The sequence below is a fragment of the Bactrocera latifrons genome, unplaced genomic scaffold, assembly GCF_001853355.1.
Source record: "Bactrocera latifrons isolate USDA-ARS-PBARC rearing strain unplaced genomic scaffold, ASM185335v1 scaffold_8, whole genome shotgun sequence".
In the NCBI taxonomy this organism is placed as follows: domain Eukaryota; kingdom Metazoa; phylum Arthropoda; class Insecta; order Diptera; family Tephritidae; genus Bactrocera; species Bactrocera latifrons.
In genome coordinates, this window is record NW_017537489.1 from 3,393,220 (window position 1) to 3,407,289 (window position 14,070).

General features: G+C 37.5%; 3 protein-coding genes across 3 annotated transcripts; all 3 read left to right on the forward strand.

The window, feature by feature from the left end:
• Positions 1–724: 724 nt before the first annotated feature.
• Positions 725–10,288, forward strand: LOC108976679 (calphotin). The gene is made up of 7 exons (XM_018945924.1): positions 725–833; positions 905–1,743; positions 4,794–4,857; positions 4,936–5,424; positions 8,982–9,032; positions 9,109–9,198; positions 9,343–10,288. Exons 1-7 carry the CDS (start codon positions 819–821, stop codon positions 10,099–10,101), a joined length of 2,307 nt encoding a protein of 768 aa, XP_018801469.1. The 5' UTR covers positions 725–818; the 3' UTR covers positions 10,102–10,288.
• Positions 4,786–5,530, forward strand: LOC108976825. The gene is made up of 2 exons (XM_018946188.1): positions 4,786–4,857; positions 4,936–5,530. The coding sequence occupies exons 1-2, from the start codon at positions 4,843–4,845 to the stop codon at positions 5,434–5,436; spliced, it is 516 nt and encodes a 171-aa protein (XP_018801733.1). The 5' UTR covers positions 4,786–4,842; the 3' UTR covers positions 5,437–5,530.
• A 2,176-nt stretch (positions 10,289–12,464) lies between the features above and the next one.
• Positions 12,465–13,244, forward strand: LOC108976728 (chorion protein S16). The gene is made up of 2 exons (XM_018945990.1): positions 12,465–12,935; positions 13,077–13,244. The coding sequence occupies exons 1-2, from the start codon at positions 12,572–12,574 to the stop codon at positions 13,145–13,147; spliced, it is 435 nt and encodes a 144-aa protein (XP_018801535.1). The 5' UTR covers positions 12,465–12,571; the 3' UTR covers positions 13,148–13,244.
• The last annotated feature ends 826 nt before the right edge of the window (positions 13,245–14,070 follow it).

Genomic DNA, 14,070 nt, shown 5'->3' on the forward strand with positions numbered 1-14,070 from the left:
AAAATAATTTGGTGATTAGTAGCACATATTTTGGAAAACGCTATTTATATTTAGTGAACAAGTAAAATAAATATTTTGAGATTTTTACTCAATTGTTATATAGAAAATAATAAGAAATGTTTTTATTATAAGCTTAAATTGTTAGCACTTTTACGAAAGAATTGTAAAATTTTTAGAATTCCTATTATAGATTAAGATGCTAAGACCCATACTAGTGTTTCCTAAGTATTTACATATATATTTTCGTTCGTAATAGGGCTTTTTTCCGTTCTCATTTGGCTTAACGATGTATACGAGTGCACATAAAAAGTACCCATTTCACATATACACACTTAAATGCATATAAAACTATAGTATATTTATTCAGCTAGGCTCACGTTGTGAAATGCCTCGATTAATAACAGAGTTATTCATTTCATAATATAGTTCAAACCCAACCATAACAACAAATTAAGGTAGCTAAAAGATATTACTAACTTTTTTTCCTAAATAATAATTCTAAAAATATTCACTGATTATGGGTATAGCTTCCCCTCGAACGGGGTGCGTTACATTTGAAGACCCTCATTCAAAATACTTTCAAACATATACACATATACACATATGTACTAATATACTATTATGCAGTTAAAAGTAGAATTCACGTTTTCAACGTGGAAACGGTTAGGCGAATAATGCAAAACCGTTTGGTCACGTAAAGTCCGGATACGCGTAATATGTCGCGTACCCTAAATTTGCTATAAAAACTATACTACAATTTTGTTAAACATATTCATTCAATCTTCTAACCCTAACATCAAACAACAAAATAACGCATAATGAATAGATTCATTGTAAGTAATTCCTGCAACTCCTTGTACATAACGGTGAATAATATAAAAAAATTTTCCTTCTTGCCTTGCAGTGCACCTTCGCAGCAATTGTCGCCGTCGCCAATGGCTACTCAGTAAGTGGTGGTAGTCACGGTGGTAGTCACGGTGGCAGCCGCGGTTATGGCTCCTCGATCGCTGGAAATGCCTATCAATTGCTGCCAGCCGTTTCGGTGCAAACGATTGCTGCGGCTAGAGGTAGCGCGGGTGGTTATGGTGGCTCGTCGGGTGGTTATAGTGGCTCGTCGGGTGGTTATGGTGGCTCGTCGGGCGGTTATGGCAGTGCCGCTCGTGGTTATGGTGGTTCCTCTGGTGGTTATGGCGCCGCGAGTGCACCATCTGTTGATGTCAATAGTTTGCTGGCAGCAATTGGTGGTGATATTAGTGCACAACAAGCGGCTCAACTCGCCTTATCCTTGCCTTCCGCTGGCGGTCCATATATTGATACCTCAATCCATTCTGGTAGCAGTGGTAAAAGTTCCTATGCTAGCGGCGGCAATTTAGCATATGCTATTGCTCCTAGAGGTGGTTCTTACTCGGCTCCAGCTCCGGCTTCATACGCTGCACCAGCTCCAGCTCCGGCTGCATACGCAGCACCAGCTCCAGCACCGGTTGTATATGCTGCACCTGTTCCAGCTCCAGCTCCAGTCGTTTATGCAGCACCTGCTCCAGCTCCAGCCGCCTATGCTGCACATGCTCCTGCTGCTGCTGTATATTCAGCACCTGCACATGCACCAGTCGCTTACCAAGCTCCAGCACCAGCTCCAGTTGCCTACGGTGCTGCTGCTCCTGCTTCAGCTCGTCGTCCATCAGCTGCCGCTGCCGTTAGCTACATCTCGGGCGGTAGAAACCATGCTGCCTCCGCACCCGCTGCGTATTAAATTATACGTTACACAATATTTTTAAAAAAATGAATGTTCGATCAATGATCCAAGAATAAAAAGCGATATTTCGAACAAAGAATCAAAGATTTTTGATATTTCTACCGCTTATATAGTATACTCGTACGTTAGAAAAATCGGAATAAAAGCATGAATATCGCTTTGTTCGGAGTGATTTGTGTGTTGTTTTAGTGAGCGGATAAAAGCTCTTCATTGAGTTTTTTTGACTACATTAACATTTTTAACAATACATATTTAATAAGGAGCTTACAACTATGTATACGAAGTTACTATCCATATATACATATACATATAAGAGGAACCCGAATGCTAAGTGAATTGGTATATAATTATGAACTTTGTGTGTCTCGTTTTCGTAGAAACAGCGACCGAATATATTTATTGCGCTTCTGAATCTATAAGCATACCATATTGCTGGGGTCACATTACCGAATAGTTTAGCACATTTAGATATCCGACACATTTTAACTCAGCTTTTGCGCACGTCAGTGCTATTGTGATGTCATTCGTAATGTACTCTGACAGCAGCAGCCATTGATGATCTTCTAATAATTTTAGAATATAAACCATATATAATATAGCAAACTCAAAAACTCGCACATCACTGTTGTTGCATATGCGAAGCGCTGCAGTCAATGCAGTAAAGACTGTCGGCAATAATACAGATATATTTTTTCACAAGCAAGCAATATCTAAAATAATCTTAGTTGTCGGTCGACGCTCCAAATTTTTCGACCAAAAATATAAAACTAAATACTTTTTTTTTTAAATTTTGTGGAATTGAATGTAGCAAATATATATTTTATATATAGAATATATATATATATATCCGATAGAACAATTACATTTTTCACCATTTATGTTCTGATGGAAGGAAAGCGCTGTCGTCATTCTGTACTACGTTTTTAAGATTTGTAACTTTTTTTGATGTTAACTCACTGATATAGATGTGTATAAGAGACAGATATATATATATATCCGATAGAACAATTACATTTTTCACCATTTATGTTCTGATGGAAGGAAAGCGCTGTCGTCATTCTGTACTACGTTTTTAAGATTTGTAACTTTTTTTGATGTTAACTCACTGATATTTGGGCGTCATTGCTAGAACTAAAATATATTTCTAATTAAACTCCAGTACATTAAGAAGATTTCGATATTTTGAATTGAATCACAAGAAATAGCTTGTGTCTGCTTGTTGAAAATTGCTTATCTTCTAACGGGTTTTTCAATAGGGATGCTGCAAAAGTAAACTTTTAGGCATAGCAAATGACACCATATTTTTTTCTTGCTCTTTTGACATTTCTCTTCTGCAAGGTTTGCCATTTCATCATGGAAAGAAATATGATCCAACAACGAAATGAATTGATTATAATTTACTACCGAAATTCGGAGTCACCATTGTATCCCGAAGAAATTACGGTTTGGTTCGATTTATGGGCCGGCGACGTCATTGGACCGTACCTCCTCCGCGACGATCAAGACCGGCACGTTACTGTGAATAAAAATCGATACCGCTTAATGATATCCGAATATTTCTGGCCCGATTTAGATGATATGGACTTGGAAAATAAGTGGGTCCAACAAGATGGCGCCGGTAGTCACACAACGAATATCACAATCGATTAATTGAAAACTAAGTTTGGTGAACGTGTTTTCTCACGAAATAGCCCAGTCAATTGGGCGCCTCGGTCGGATGACAGCTATCAATTGATCTCTCCAAATAATATGTCAATATTTTTGGGGTTGGGAGTGATATTTATTTCAATAGGTCTTTTAAGAAAACATATGCTTGTCGACCCAATGGAGGATATAGTATACTCTAGCCTGAACCTGAAGAACTCGAGCGCCGATGGTTTGATAGTTACTTGGGTCGGACTGCAAGGAATTGTATCAGCATTTAACATACCACTAGGCGAGCTTAAAAATTTTATACCCTGAACAGGGTATATTAAGTTTGTCACGTAGTTTGTAACACCCAGAAGGAAGGGTCGGAGACCCTATAAAGTATATATGTATATAAAAGATCAGTATGTCGAGCTGAGTCGATTTAGCTATGTCCGTCTGTTTGATCTTCTATCTGTCCGTTCATCTGCCTGTCCGTATATATACGAACTAGTCCCTCAGTTTTTAAGATATCGTTTTGAAATATTGCAAACATCATTTTCTCTTCAAGAAGCTGCCCATTTGATGGAACTGCCGATATCGGACCACTATAACATATAGCTGCCATGTAAACTGAACGATCGGAATCAAGTGCTTGTCTGGAAAACTGTCACATTTGACAAGATATATTCGCAAAATTTGGTATAGATTATTTTTTAAGGCAACAGTATCCTAAGAAATTTTTCAGAACGAATTACTATAGCATATAGCTTCCATGCAAATTGAACACATAATTACTAACAGAAATGCTCCTGTGAAGGGTGTTTAGCTTCGGTGCAACCAACAGTTCAAGTTAACGCTGTTTCTTGTTTCCTATTGGTAAGATTTGAAGGTATGAGGCAGACATTTTAAAAGCAATACAACCCATTGATTTATGTAAAAGTTCGTAAAAATTCTCAAAGCAATTCATTTAAAATTTTTTTTTTGCTTAAAAAAATATAATTAAGAATTTTCATCTAACTGCTCTTCGACTAACTACAACTTTTCAATTGAATGGGCAAACTTTTTTCGCTTGCTTGACATACAGAAACGGCGCAGTTTTTCGTTGCAAAACCGCTCGAGCCACCAGCGTAAGCGAATTTATCAGTCTTCAAGACATGTAAACAATTCGCAGCGCGGCATAAATTATTATTTGTTGAAACTCCCATTGAAACCTGCTAACCGACTGACGGCTAATAACTTCTTACTGTCTACAATACTACAACCATGGCGGTAATCTTCACGGCCCCTAGGCGGGCGTTGCTAGAATTTTCATTGAATGTGTCACGTAACATCTACGCCAATGACCGCACGTTTGGCGGTGATTTTTCGGCTGCGGCATATAAAAAGCATTTGAAATACTATTGCCCACTAGTAGTCTATGTTATTGCGGCGGTAAAAAACCAAACACAATAACTGCCAAAATGCAACGCTTCATCGTAAGTACGCTCTTAACATTTCAATTTTAGCAACAAATAAATTAATTGAATTATTTTGCCATTCTTTACTGTCCACAGTGTGCTTTCTTCTCGGTGCTGGCACTTGCGCACGCCCTTCCTTATGGCGGTTATGGCAGTTATGGCGCGCCAGCTGCAGCACCCGCTCCATCTTATACCAGCGGCGATGTAATTGTGTCGCAGGACCCCGCAGTCTTATACAACATTCCTGCACCATCTGCTTGGAATCTATCGCCAGCTGCAGCAGCAGGTCCAGTGCTAATCCCAGTTGATGCTAAAACTATTTCAGGACCTGGTAAGGCATCATCATTGATTGGCATCTCATCGCGTCCAAGTGCTATTGCTGCTGCGGCTTCTGCTAATGTGCCTTTGAATGCTGGTTCCTACAAGCTATTGATTGTACCCTCCTATGAAGTTCCCAATATTGTGGGACCTGAACCTGCTGTGCCCAAGTCGCCCGCTGGTGTTGGTGCTGGTGGTAGTGGCGCTCACGGTAGTCGCGCTCACGGTTATGGCGGTCAGGGCTATAGCGCTCCGGCTAGTCAAGTGGTCAGTTATTAATTGCTTTAATATTGGCTACAAACATCTCAAATGTAAGGAAGCAAAATTACTGTTAAATACATGAGCTCCAAGAGCAAATTCCTTAATTAATTAATATGAATTTTTTTTATTTGAAAACTTTTATGAGCATAAGAAATAGTATAGTATTGCAGTATTTGAGTATAAGCAGTAAGACAGTTACGTTGAGAATATGTGAGGTTGAGGTTTTTACATCTGGTTTAGCTAAGAGTATCATTCAAATATTAGTATTCTTACTGAAGGATGAAATTATTTGAAGTAATTTTTTCAACAAAATACCAGTGAAATAGATATGATGGAGGCCCGCTAAGATCGGAATACATTCTTTTCATCTATCCCTTGAAACAAGCACAGTTGCTTCACCAGATCTTTCACACAGGGACCACATCTTTCCAGCAATTCATAATTGTTTGTTTTACAGACGACACTGTCTTCTGAAAAAATTTCTTTTTAGAAAAACTTCAGACCTCACCGTTTACTTGAGAAACTTGATACAACCTCAGCTATTTATTCTATATTTTACGGCGAAGTTTAGATAAAATTCTTAGAGACTTGGAAGAAGGATTTTGTTTCGATTACAAAATCAATGACGCGAAATTTTTATTGTTTATTAATTTCTGTTTTTTCCGATTGGTCACCGCTAATGGCGTTGCAATGGCAGAGTTTAAAATATTGTTTCCTAAATTTTCAGAATTTCTTTGTTAATCTATATATATAATATATAAGAGAGTTGTTGTTAGTTACACCATTTATAACTCAAGAACGGCTGAACCGATTTGGCTAAACAAATTATAATTTCAAAACTCATGTTTGTAGGTATCATTTGAATATATGCGTACAATTTCAAACAGATTCTTCCTCAAAAATAAAACAATTGCTAACTAAGTATTTGGAATAATAGAAAAGATGTGCAACCAAATATGCAGTGAATAATCTACTGACTCAGTAATCAGTTATTGAGTATGTATTATACCACGTGCATTCCAAAATACTGCTGTCATGCCCTTTCCAGCCGCATTTTTCGTTTTTCCACGCCTGAGAACCGGTTAATCATGTGCGATCCACTAGAATAACTGTCGATTGAACTCCAGTGGGAAATGATGGAGTTATTTTTCTATCACCGACGAAAAAATTCGGCTTTATTCCGACTAGAGAGCACTCAAACACTTCTCAGAATTAGTTATTTGTTGTTTTCGTTGGATTATGAACTTGCGTGTCACCCACTTTGCAGAGAGCTTTCGCCTCTTTAGAGCATCGTTTTCCTCGGTGCTGATTTCGCCTGTTTTCAACTTAGCAAATATCTTTTTAACGGTGGATTTCCCTGAGCGCAAATTAAACAGTATTTTGCCCCAAAAAGCAATGCTTTATTAACATACGAAATGCTTTATGATCCATTTTTTTGTAAACTAACACCAGTTGTTTCACAAAAATGCTATGTCTCATTAACCAATAATTATAATCCAACTAATGGAAATCATATAGATTGTAGTAGTAGTATTATTTATGTATCAGCCACAGTGAAGCGCGACGGGTTCTCTAGTAGTATATATTTGTAAGAATAAAATACTCTAATAAAATATTTAATTTTTTTATTTGAAATTATTGGAGAAAGTCTTTTTTTTACTCGAGGGAACCAATGTAATCCCTTAAAAGAATTCGTACTTGATATCTGTAGGTCTGGACTTTTTGAAAGAAAGTATTATATAATATAGTGATAAGCGATTTTCATCAATTTCTAACTGTTTGGAACTAATGGGATCCTCACAAACTAAGTCGTATTCATATTTCTAGAGTAGTTCTTTTCGATCGATGATATAGGAGTCTTTCCTTAGCAAGAAGTACGCGCAGAGGTCTTTCACTTGGAGCCTGACACTCGCAAAAGAATATGTACACTTTTTTATTGCATCCAATTCTTATACTTCGAATTGGTAATGGCTATCTCTAATCACATTTGAATTGAACACAAAATTAAATTTACTTAATTGCGATATCAGCATTTGTGTGAATGGCGTCTTATAGTTTTTGGCAGCAATTTCGAAATCGGTCCATGCTTGACCATCAACAACTTTTCAATCAGGATTTGAAACTTCAGTTTGGAAGCAAACTCTATCTCAATTTATAAATAACTTAATAAAGGCGGCTATTACGACTGATTTTAAGTATTCACTGACAATGTTGGGCCTCTCTGAAAATATCGGCTGACCTGGGGTTAAGATTCAACACATTGAAGAGTTCTGTGAAAAGTTCAGAAAGTGTGCTATGTGTTACTAAACATCTAACCGAGCCAATCTTTTGACGAGTTTAGGAATAGGAGCTTTTTCGATTTAAGCAAAAAAAAAAAAAAAGTCTATGTTTTTGAATATAGATCCATAAATTAAACTATACGCATTCCAAGGAGCATTAAATTAATATTTTACTTTTTTAATCTATATTTTAATTTTTCAATTTTTTTTGGTTTGAAAGTACTGTCTCACACCTCTGTCTAGTAAAAGGTGTTAGCCACTTAATAAAGTCTCTTTTGTTTCCATGTCCCAACAATAGAGTTTAACTTCCAGTTGAATATTCTCTTAGTTCAATATCTCCTTCCTTCTGAGCTTATATTTTGACATTTTGGTTCAAAAATGATTTTAAGCGCTTTGCAAATGAAGTTTAAAATACATCGGAAAGAGTACAGTATATTAAACTTGTTCTCATCGCAATGTGCTTAGTCCACATCGCTTATTTGCTCAACTATTAAATAACTCTTCGAACACTGCATCGGACATCATCAGTTTAGTTTATGTTAAGTCAAGACCTTTATTATAATGCAACCGCTTCAGATGCCAGAGAAAGCTGTTTCGAAAAAAAGCTCGAGTTAACGTTGCACCAAATTCGAAATTCTGCTTTCGTAAATAAAAAAATATTCGAGAAATAACACACAAACAATTTTAAAGTGCTTCAAAAGTCTCGACTTGACCCGCCACAACTGAATACTGTCGCTGATCCATATATATAAACTTGAAGCGTCGTTTGCAATCGTGTAAGTAGTAATGTTTTTTATTACGATTTCGTTTCAACCATGAATTGTAGAGTTCAAAGTGCAACCTTTTATCAGGTGATAAGAAAACACGAATTACAAGCAAGTGTTCTATTTTTAAGCAGCGATGCTCTTAATCTCACGGGTATGTAATTACTTACTACTAGTTCATTGTGTGGGTTAATTAAACTTTTTACTCTTCCATAGCTGCCGCCAACAAATGGCGGGGTTATCTTCGCTTCATGCCAACACCAAGCTTCAAATTGGCGTAGTTTGTGGTACCAAGCACTACTCAAAGTTTTGACATGCTATATGATCAACCGCAAACCACGCGTCTCTCCCCATACTATAGTGGAGAACTAAGAAGTAGACCATGCCGTGATTGTGCAGCTGGAGAAGAGTTAAGCTGAGCTCAAGCACATCATTCGCTGAAATTTTTTTAGACAATCGTTGTAGTTTCAATATTGTTTTGTGTTTGTTCTTGTTACACATAATGGTAAACGTTTTGCAGAACGCTTCCAATACCCATTTGTTGCCCCGTGAAATCTTTGTTTATGGCTTGGTATGATTTGAAATCACGTTTAGCGTTTTCCGATTTTTGTTCGGTTATAAAAAGAAGTGTGCCGCATTTGTTTTAGTTATTAGTACCAATTGTGGAAGAAGCCAAAGAACTTCCAGCAAACGCGAACCAACCACATACAATGCAAAGCAATATGAAACAGTTCATGGTAAGTTTTTTTTTTTATTTAGTGCTATTGAGGCTGTACGCGAAAACCCGCCACAAGACTCCCTCTAAGCATTTCCGTTTTTCTAGCTAGATAATGCTGTATTGAAACTCATGAGCGCCTTGTTTCTTTTTGTGTTCTTTACAGTGTCTTTCTTTGGCGCTTTTCGCCTCCGTTGCTGTGGCACATCCGTATGGACAATCGGCGTCATCGTATGGTGCTGCGCCAGCATCCAGTGCAGGTTATGGTGGCGGCGCCAGTGGCGTCGCTAATACAGTGCAGCAAGTCAGCTTGGCCGGTCTCGCCAATTTGGTGAATATCGAAGCGATTGAGAAATATTTGAATGCGCCAGCTCCAGCTGCCCGTGGTAGCGGTTCCGCTTCGTATTCTCAAGCTAAATATGTTGTATCCGCCTCAGCACCAACTGCCGGTCCCGTAATTTCTTCGAGTTACAGTGCTGCACCAGCTCCTGCAGCGGCTGCATCTTCAGGTGGTTATGGTGCCTCAGCTGGACCCGCTCTTTACGTTAATGAAGCACCATCTGTCAGTTATACCGCTCCCGCTGCTAGTTATTCAGCACCCGCTGCCAGTTATTCAGCACACGCTCCAGTCACTAGTTATGCCGCTCCTGCTCCAGCTTCATATGGTTATAGTGCTTCTGCCGCTCCTCGTTATAACTTCCTCCCAGCTACTGTTACCCAGATCAACGCTGGCAAGACTAGCTACAAAACCTATCAAACTCCCATCCAATACAGCACCATCACACTTCCAGTTGCTGCCTCTGGCCCTGTCGCCAATTTGTATGTACCTGAAAAAGCCGGTTCGTCTGGTAGTTCTGGTAGCTCCTATGGCAGTTCATCTGGTTATGGCAGCTCTATCAGCTCCTATGGCGGTTCAAGCTATTAAGCTTAACACATAATAGCGGTAAATTTAGTTAGTATTACTAATTTGTGTGCGTGCGACCAGTTAAAGAATTTCAAATTCAAAATTTTTATTTGAGAGCGTTTTGTGTAAAAAATTGTTTGATACAAGTTTGGAACATGTTTTGATATATTTGCGTTTTGAATACCAAATAAATTGTTTTTAAGTTGAATTAAATTGGTTTTACTGAGAATTATTTTGGGTTGTGTAAAAGTGTTTACTTGGTATGTATGATTGTTCGGCCGAATATTACGAAAAGAATTTCTTCGCTGTTCATGACCAACGGCGGATCCAGATGCTGTTTTGTTCAGCGAGTGAAGCATATAAACTAGATTGAACGCTAGATATAATGAAAAGTCTTCTGTCTATTGGTTTCAATTGATGTTTTTGAAGAAATATGCATGTAGAAGTGTACTATGTTATTCCCAAACAATTTATTGTAATATGCTGTCATTGACATTCTTGTACAGTAGACTATTTCTGAAAATGTTTGTTGGCCAAAAAAGAATTGGAATTAATATATTGAAGTTTTTTAAAGTCTTAGACAAAGATAGCTGTTCGACTCCCACGATAGACGATCCCAACACAAGCCTATTACACCAGAAGTAATAACGATTTGTGTAGTAATTATGATTTATTTTCTAGATGTAGGAACTATGAACAGAAATGAAAGTTTAGCTGTGCGAACTTAGATTAATATTTAAGTCACACCAAGTGTTACCGGTTTTAAGAATTTATGGTAAATATGTATATGTAAGCAGGTGTCAATTAGTCTAACTTCGAGCAGTCGAACTTAGTCCCACTTGAAAACCCATCGATATTTGATGTTTCTACAAGTGGAATACATTTCTTAAATACTAGGATAAACTTGAAGAACTAAATATATGTACATATGTATATACTGTGGATTAATAAATATGTTGAGATATTTTTGTAGTTATAGTTAATGAGATCGTTTCATATTTATAATCAAATTATTCTGTATCAAATATTCGCGTTACTATTATTGAATGTTTGGTGTTCTCATTTAGTTCCCAGTGCCCAATCTTTAATGAGATACTTACACTTACTAGCAAGCCTGGGCTTGTAAACTTATTATAGGAGTTTACTTAAGAATATCTCAAGCATTACCATCATGGATTCTCATCATGTATCAGCCCAAAAAACTATCTAACGTCCACTTCTTAACCAATACTAGACTCATTATCAGCGGTTAGCGATCAATATATGGTCTATCACGTGGATCACCAAAATACCATACTCAGCCTCTAAGCTCTGAGCTCTAACCAATATATGGAAAAGTACGTCGACCTCATGGGTCATTAAATAGCTCTCCACTGTCCGTCACTTAACCTTAATACTACACTCAATCTCAGAGCTTAGTGATCGAATATAAAATAAGTATATCCTATGAGCCACTTACATTCACAAGTCGTTGGAGAGAGATTAAATTTTGTTAGACCTTGCTCAAAGAGGAACACCACAAACAGCCTGGCTCAATCTATCCAACAAAGTTTTGACAAGAAATTATTGTCTAAGTATTTCTAGTACTTAAGCGCTCAGATAAGTATTTTGCTATTACGATGGAGTTATTGCTTCAAGTAGTAAATATTCAAGTTCCGTGAAAAGTTTTGAACTATGGAGAGTTGCACTAATTTCTGACTTTGAATCTTGTTTTAAGAATATCCATTTATATAAATTTTCTTAGAGTACCGCAGTACTAAATTAGTACTATTAAACATAGATTTGCTAATACAAGTGCTTTGACTAAAGAGTCATTTTAAAGCTGAAATTATTTTCCTTTATATAACTTCGTTTTAGGAATGAGTTTCTCGAAGTTGGGTTACCTCAGGAGACTTAAGGAAAATGAAGTTCAGGTGTTAGCGTATAAAATATATTAAAGTTTTATTAATAGTATTTTCCTTAAATATATTCGCCGATTGCGAAAACTAAACTAATATTTGCGTTAATTCCAGAATAATATCTTACCACTATGCCCTTTGTCCATGTCGAAAGTCGAAAAAACATGAACTCAAGTAAAATATTCTGCAATTTTTTGTTGTGAGTAATCAATATCACCGCGACGCTATTAGTCGAAGTTGAAAATTATCGCCGTTCAGCTAACACGCTCATAGAGTGTTGCAGAAGACAATATTGCGCAGCGCAATTCGCAAATTTACCAGCGTTGAGTTGAGCGGAGTTTAATCTATGGGGCCTTTAGCTAGCTAAGCCAGCTGGTGTTCGGCATAGCCAAGCAGAAGCTCGAATTTCTAGACTTAGTCACGTAAGGTGGCACGCATCTCGCCGATTTTTCAAGTACTCGCTATAAAAGCAAAACTGTGTCAATGACGCCACATTAGTTTACCATTTGCAGCGCCAAAACAACGCATTAGAAGACATTGTACGGAACAACGCGATATTACCAAAAAAAAAAAAAAAGAAAAGTAGTACAAAAATGTTCCGCTTCACGGTTAGCTTCGTGATCATGGCTGTGTGTTTGTGCACGTCCGCGTGGGCTTCACAATACGGTGGCGCGGCACCGGCAGCATCCTCGTCATATGGTGGCGGTGCCGCTGGCGGCTCATCGGCCGCCCAGGTTATTACACTGCCTGCCAATGTTGAAGCTCAAGCTGCCGCTTTGACGAATGCCGCCGGCGCAAAGGCAACCGCTGCCAAAATTAATGCTCTGAAATGGGATCTGCTTAACTTGTACGGGTACGAAATCGGTTATCCATTGTTGGTGAAGAAGTATGGTCCCTTGACTTCGTTGTTCTCTGCCTCGCTGCCAGCACGCAGTTTTGTTGGAAAAATTGATCCCGGTAAGTGAAAATTTTGTGAATTTGGCACGAAAAGCGTTGAGTTCGAGCGGGTTTTCTATGTGATATTTTAATTCAAAATTTTTGCTTTATCTTTCATTTCTAAGTTTTACTAATCGTAAATTACTTTCGTTTCGCTTACAGCTTTCTTGAAAGACTATAATGGCAAAATCAAACATGTCGGTGAAAGCTCGATAGGTGTTGTGGCAATCTAAGATGAACGCGCCTAAAACGCGAATTTGAATTAGTGCGACTGAAACCTTAATACTAAAATTAGCTTGATAATAAAGCTAATGTTTTTTAAGTGGAAAACTCTATGACTTTTATTTTGAATCTTTATGTAGAATTAATTCTTAGCGGCTAAAACGTCTACTTTATATAAAGCGTTCTCTTTCATAGTTATATGATCAGTCATATGCCTGTTTTCTCTCCGTGTGACTTCCGGCTGTACAGCAAACTCAAACAACCGCTTCATCGTTCAACCGCTGGAAATCGGTGTGAGTCAATTGAAGCCATTACACATGAATCGCTACGCGCATTGAAGCCTTGTCTGAAAATTGACTTTAACAACTGTTTCGAGGATTGGAAAACTGGCAGAAGTGTGTTAGGGCCAAGGGGTATCACACTGAGGGAGACGATATAGATTTTGTAGAATGAATTAAGAACTTTAATCTTAAGAACAAAGTCTTACTATATTTTGGTCTCAGTGAAAGAACAGAAGACAATTTGGAAAACCGACAATAAAATATAATATTAACTTAATTTATATTATTCACAATTACAAAAGATTCTTCACAAAAACTTAATATGCTATGGAAATCCGATCTAAACAATTTTTTCGGTGAGTGCAGCTTTGAAATATCTCTTCAAATGAAGAAGTTGCCTATACAATTGATTCCGACTTGATTACGATCGTTCGGTTTGTATGGCATCTAAATGTAATGGTGGTCTGATATCGTCAGTTTCGACAAACGGGTAAGAAAAGACCAATTATTGAATGAATTATTACATCCTGTATTTAACTATATATTTGTCTTCAAAAACTTAGTTCCATAAATGAAAAATCTTGGCTATATGTCCCAATTAAAAATGTTAATAAAACCCATGGATCTTGGCTATGTAGAGGTTGGAAAGAACA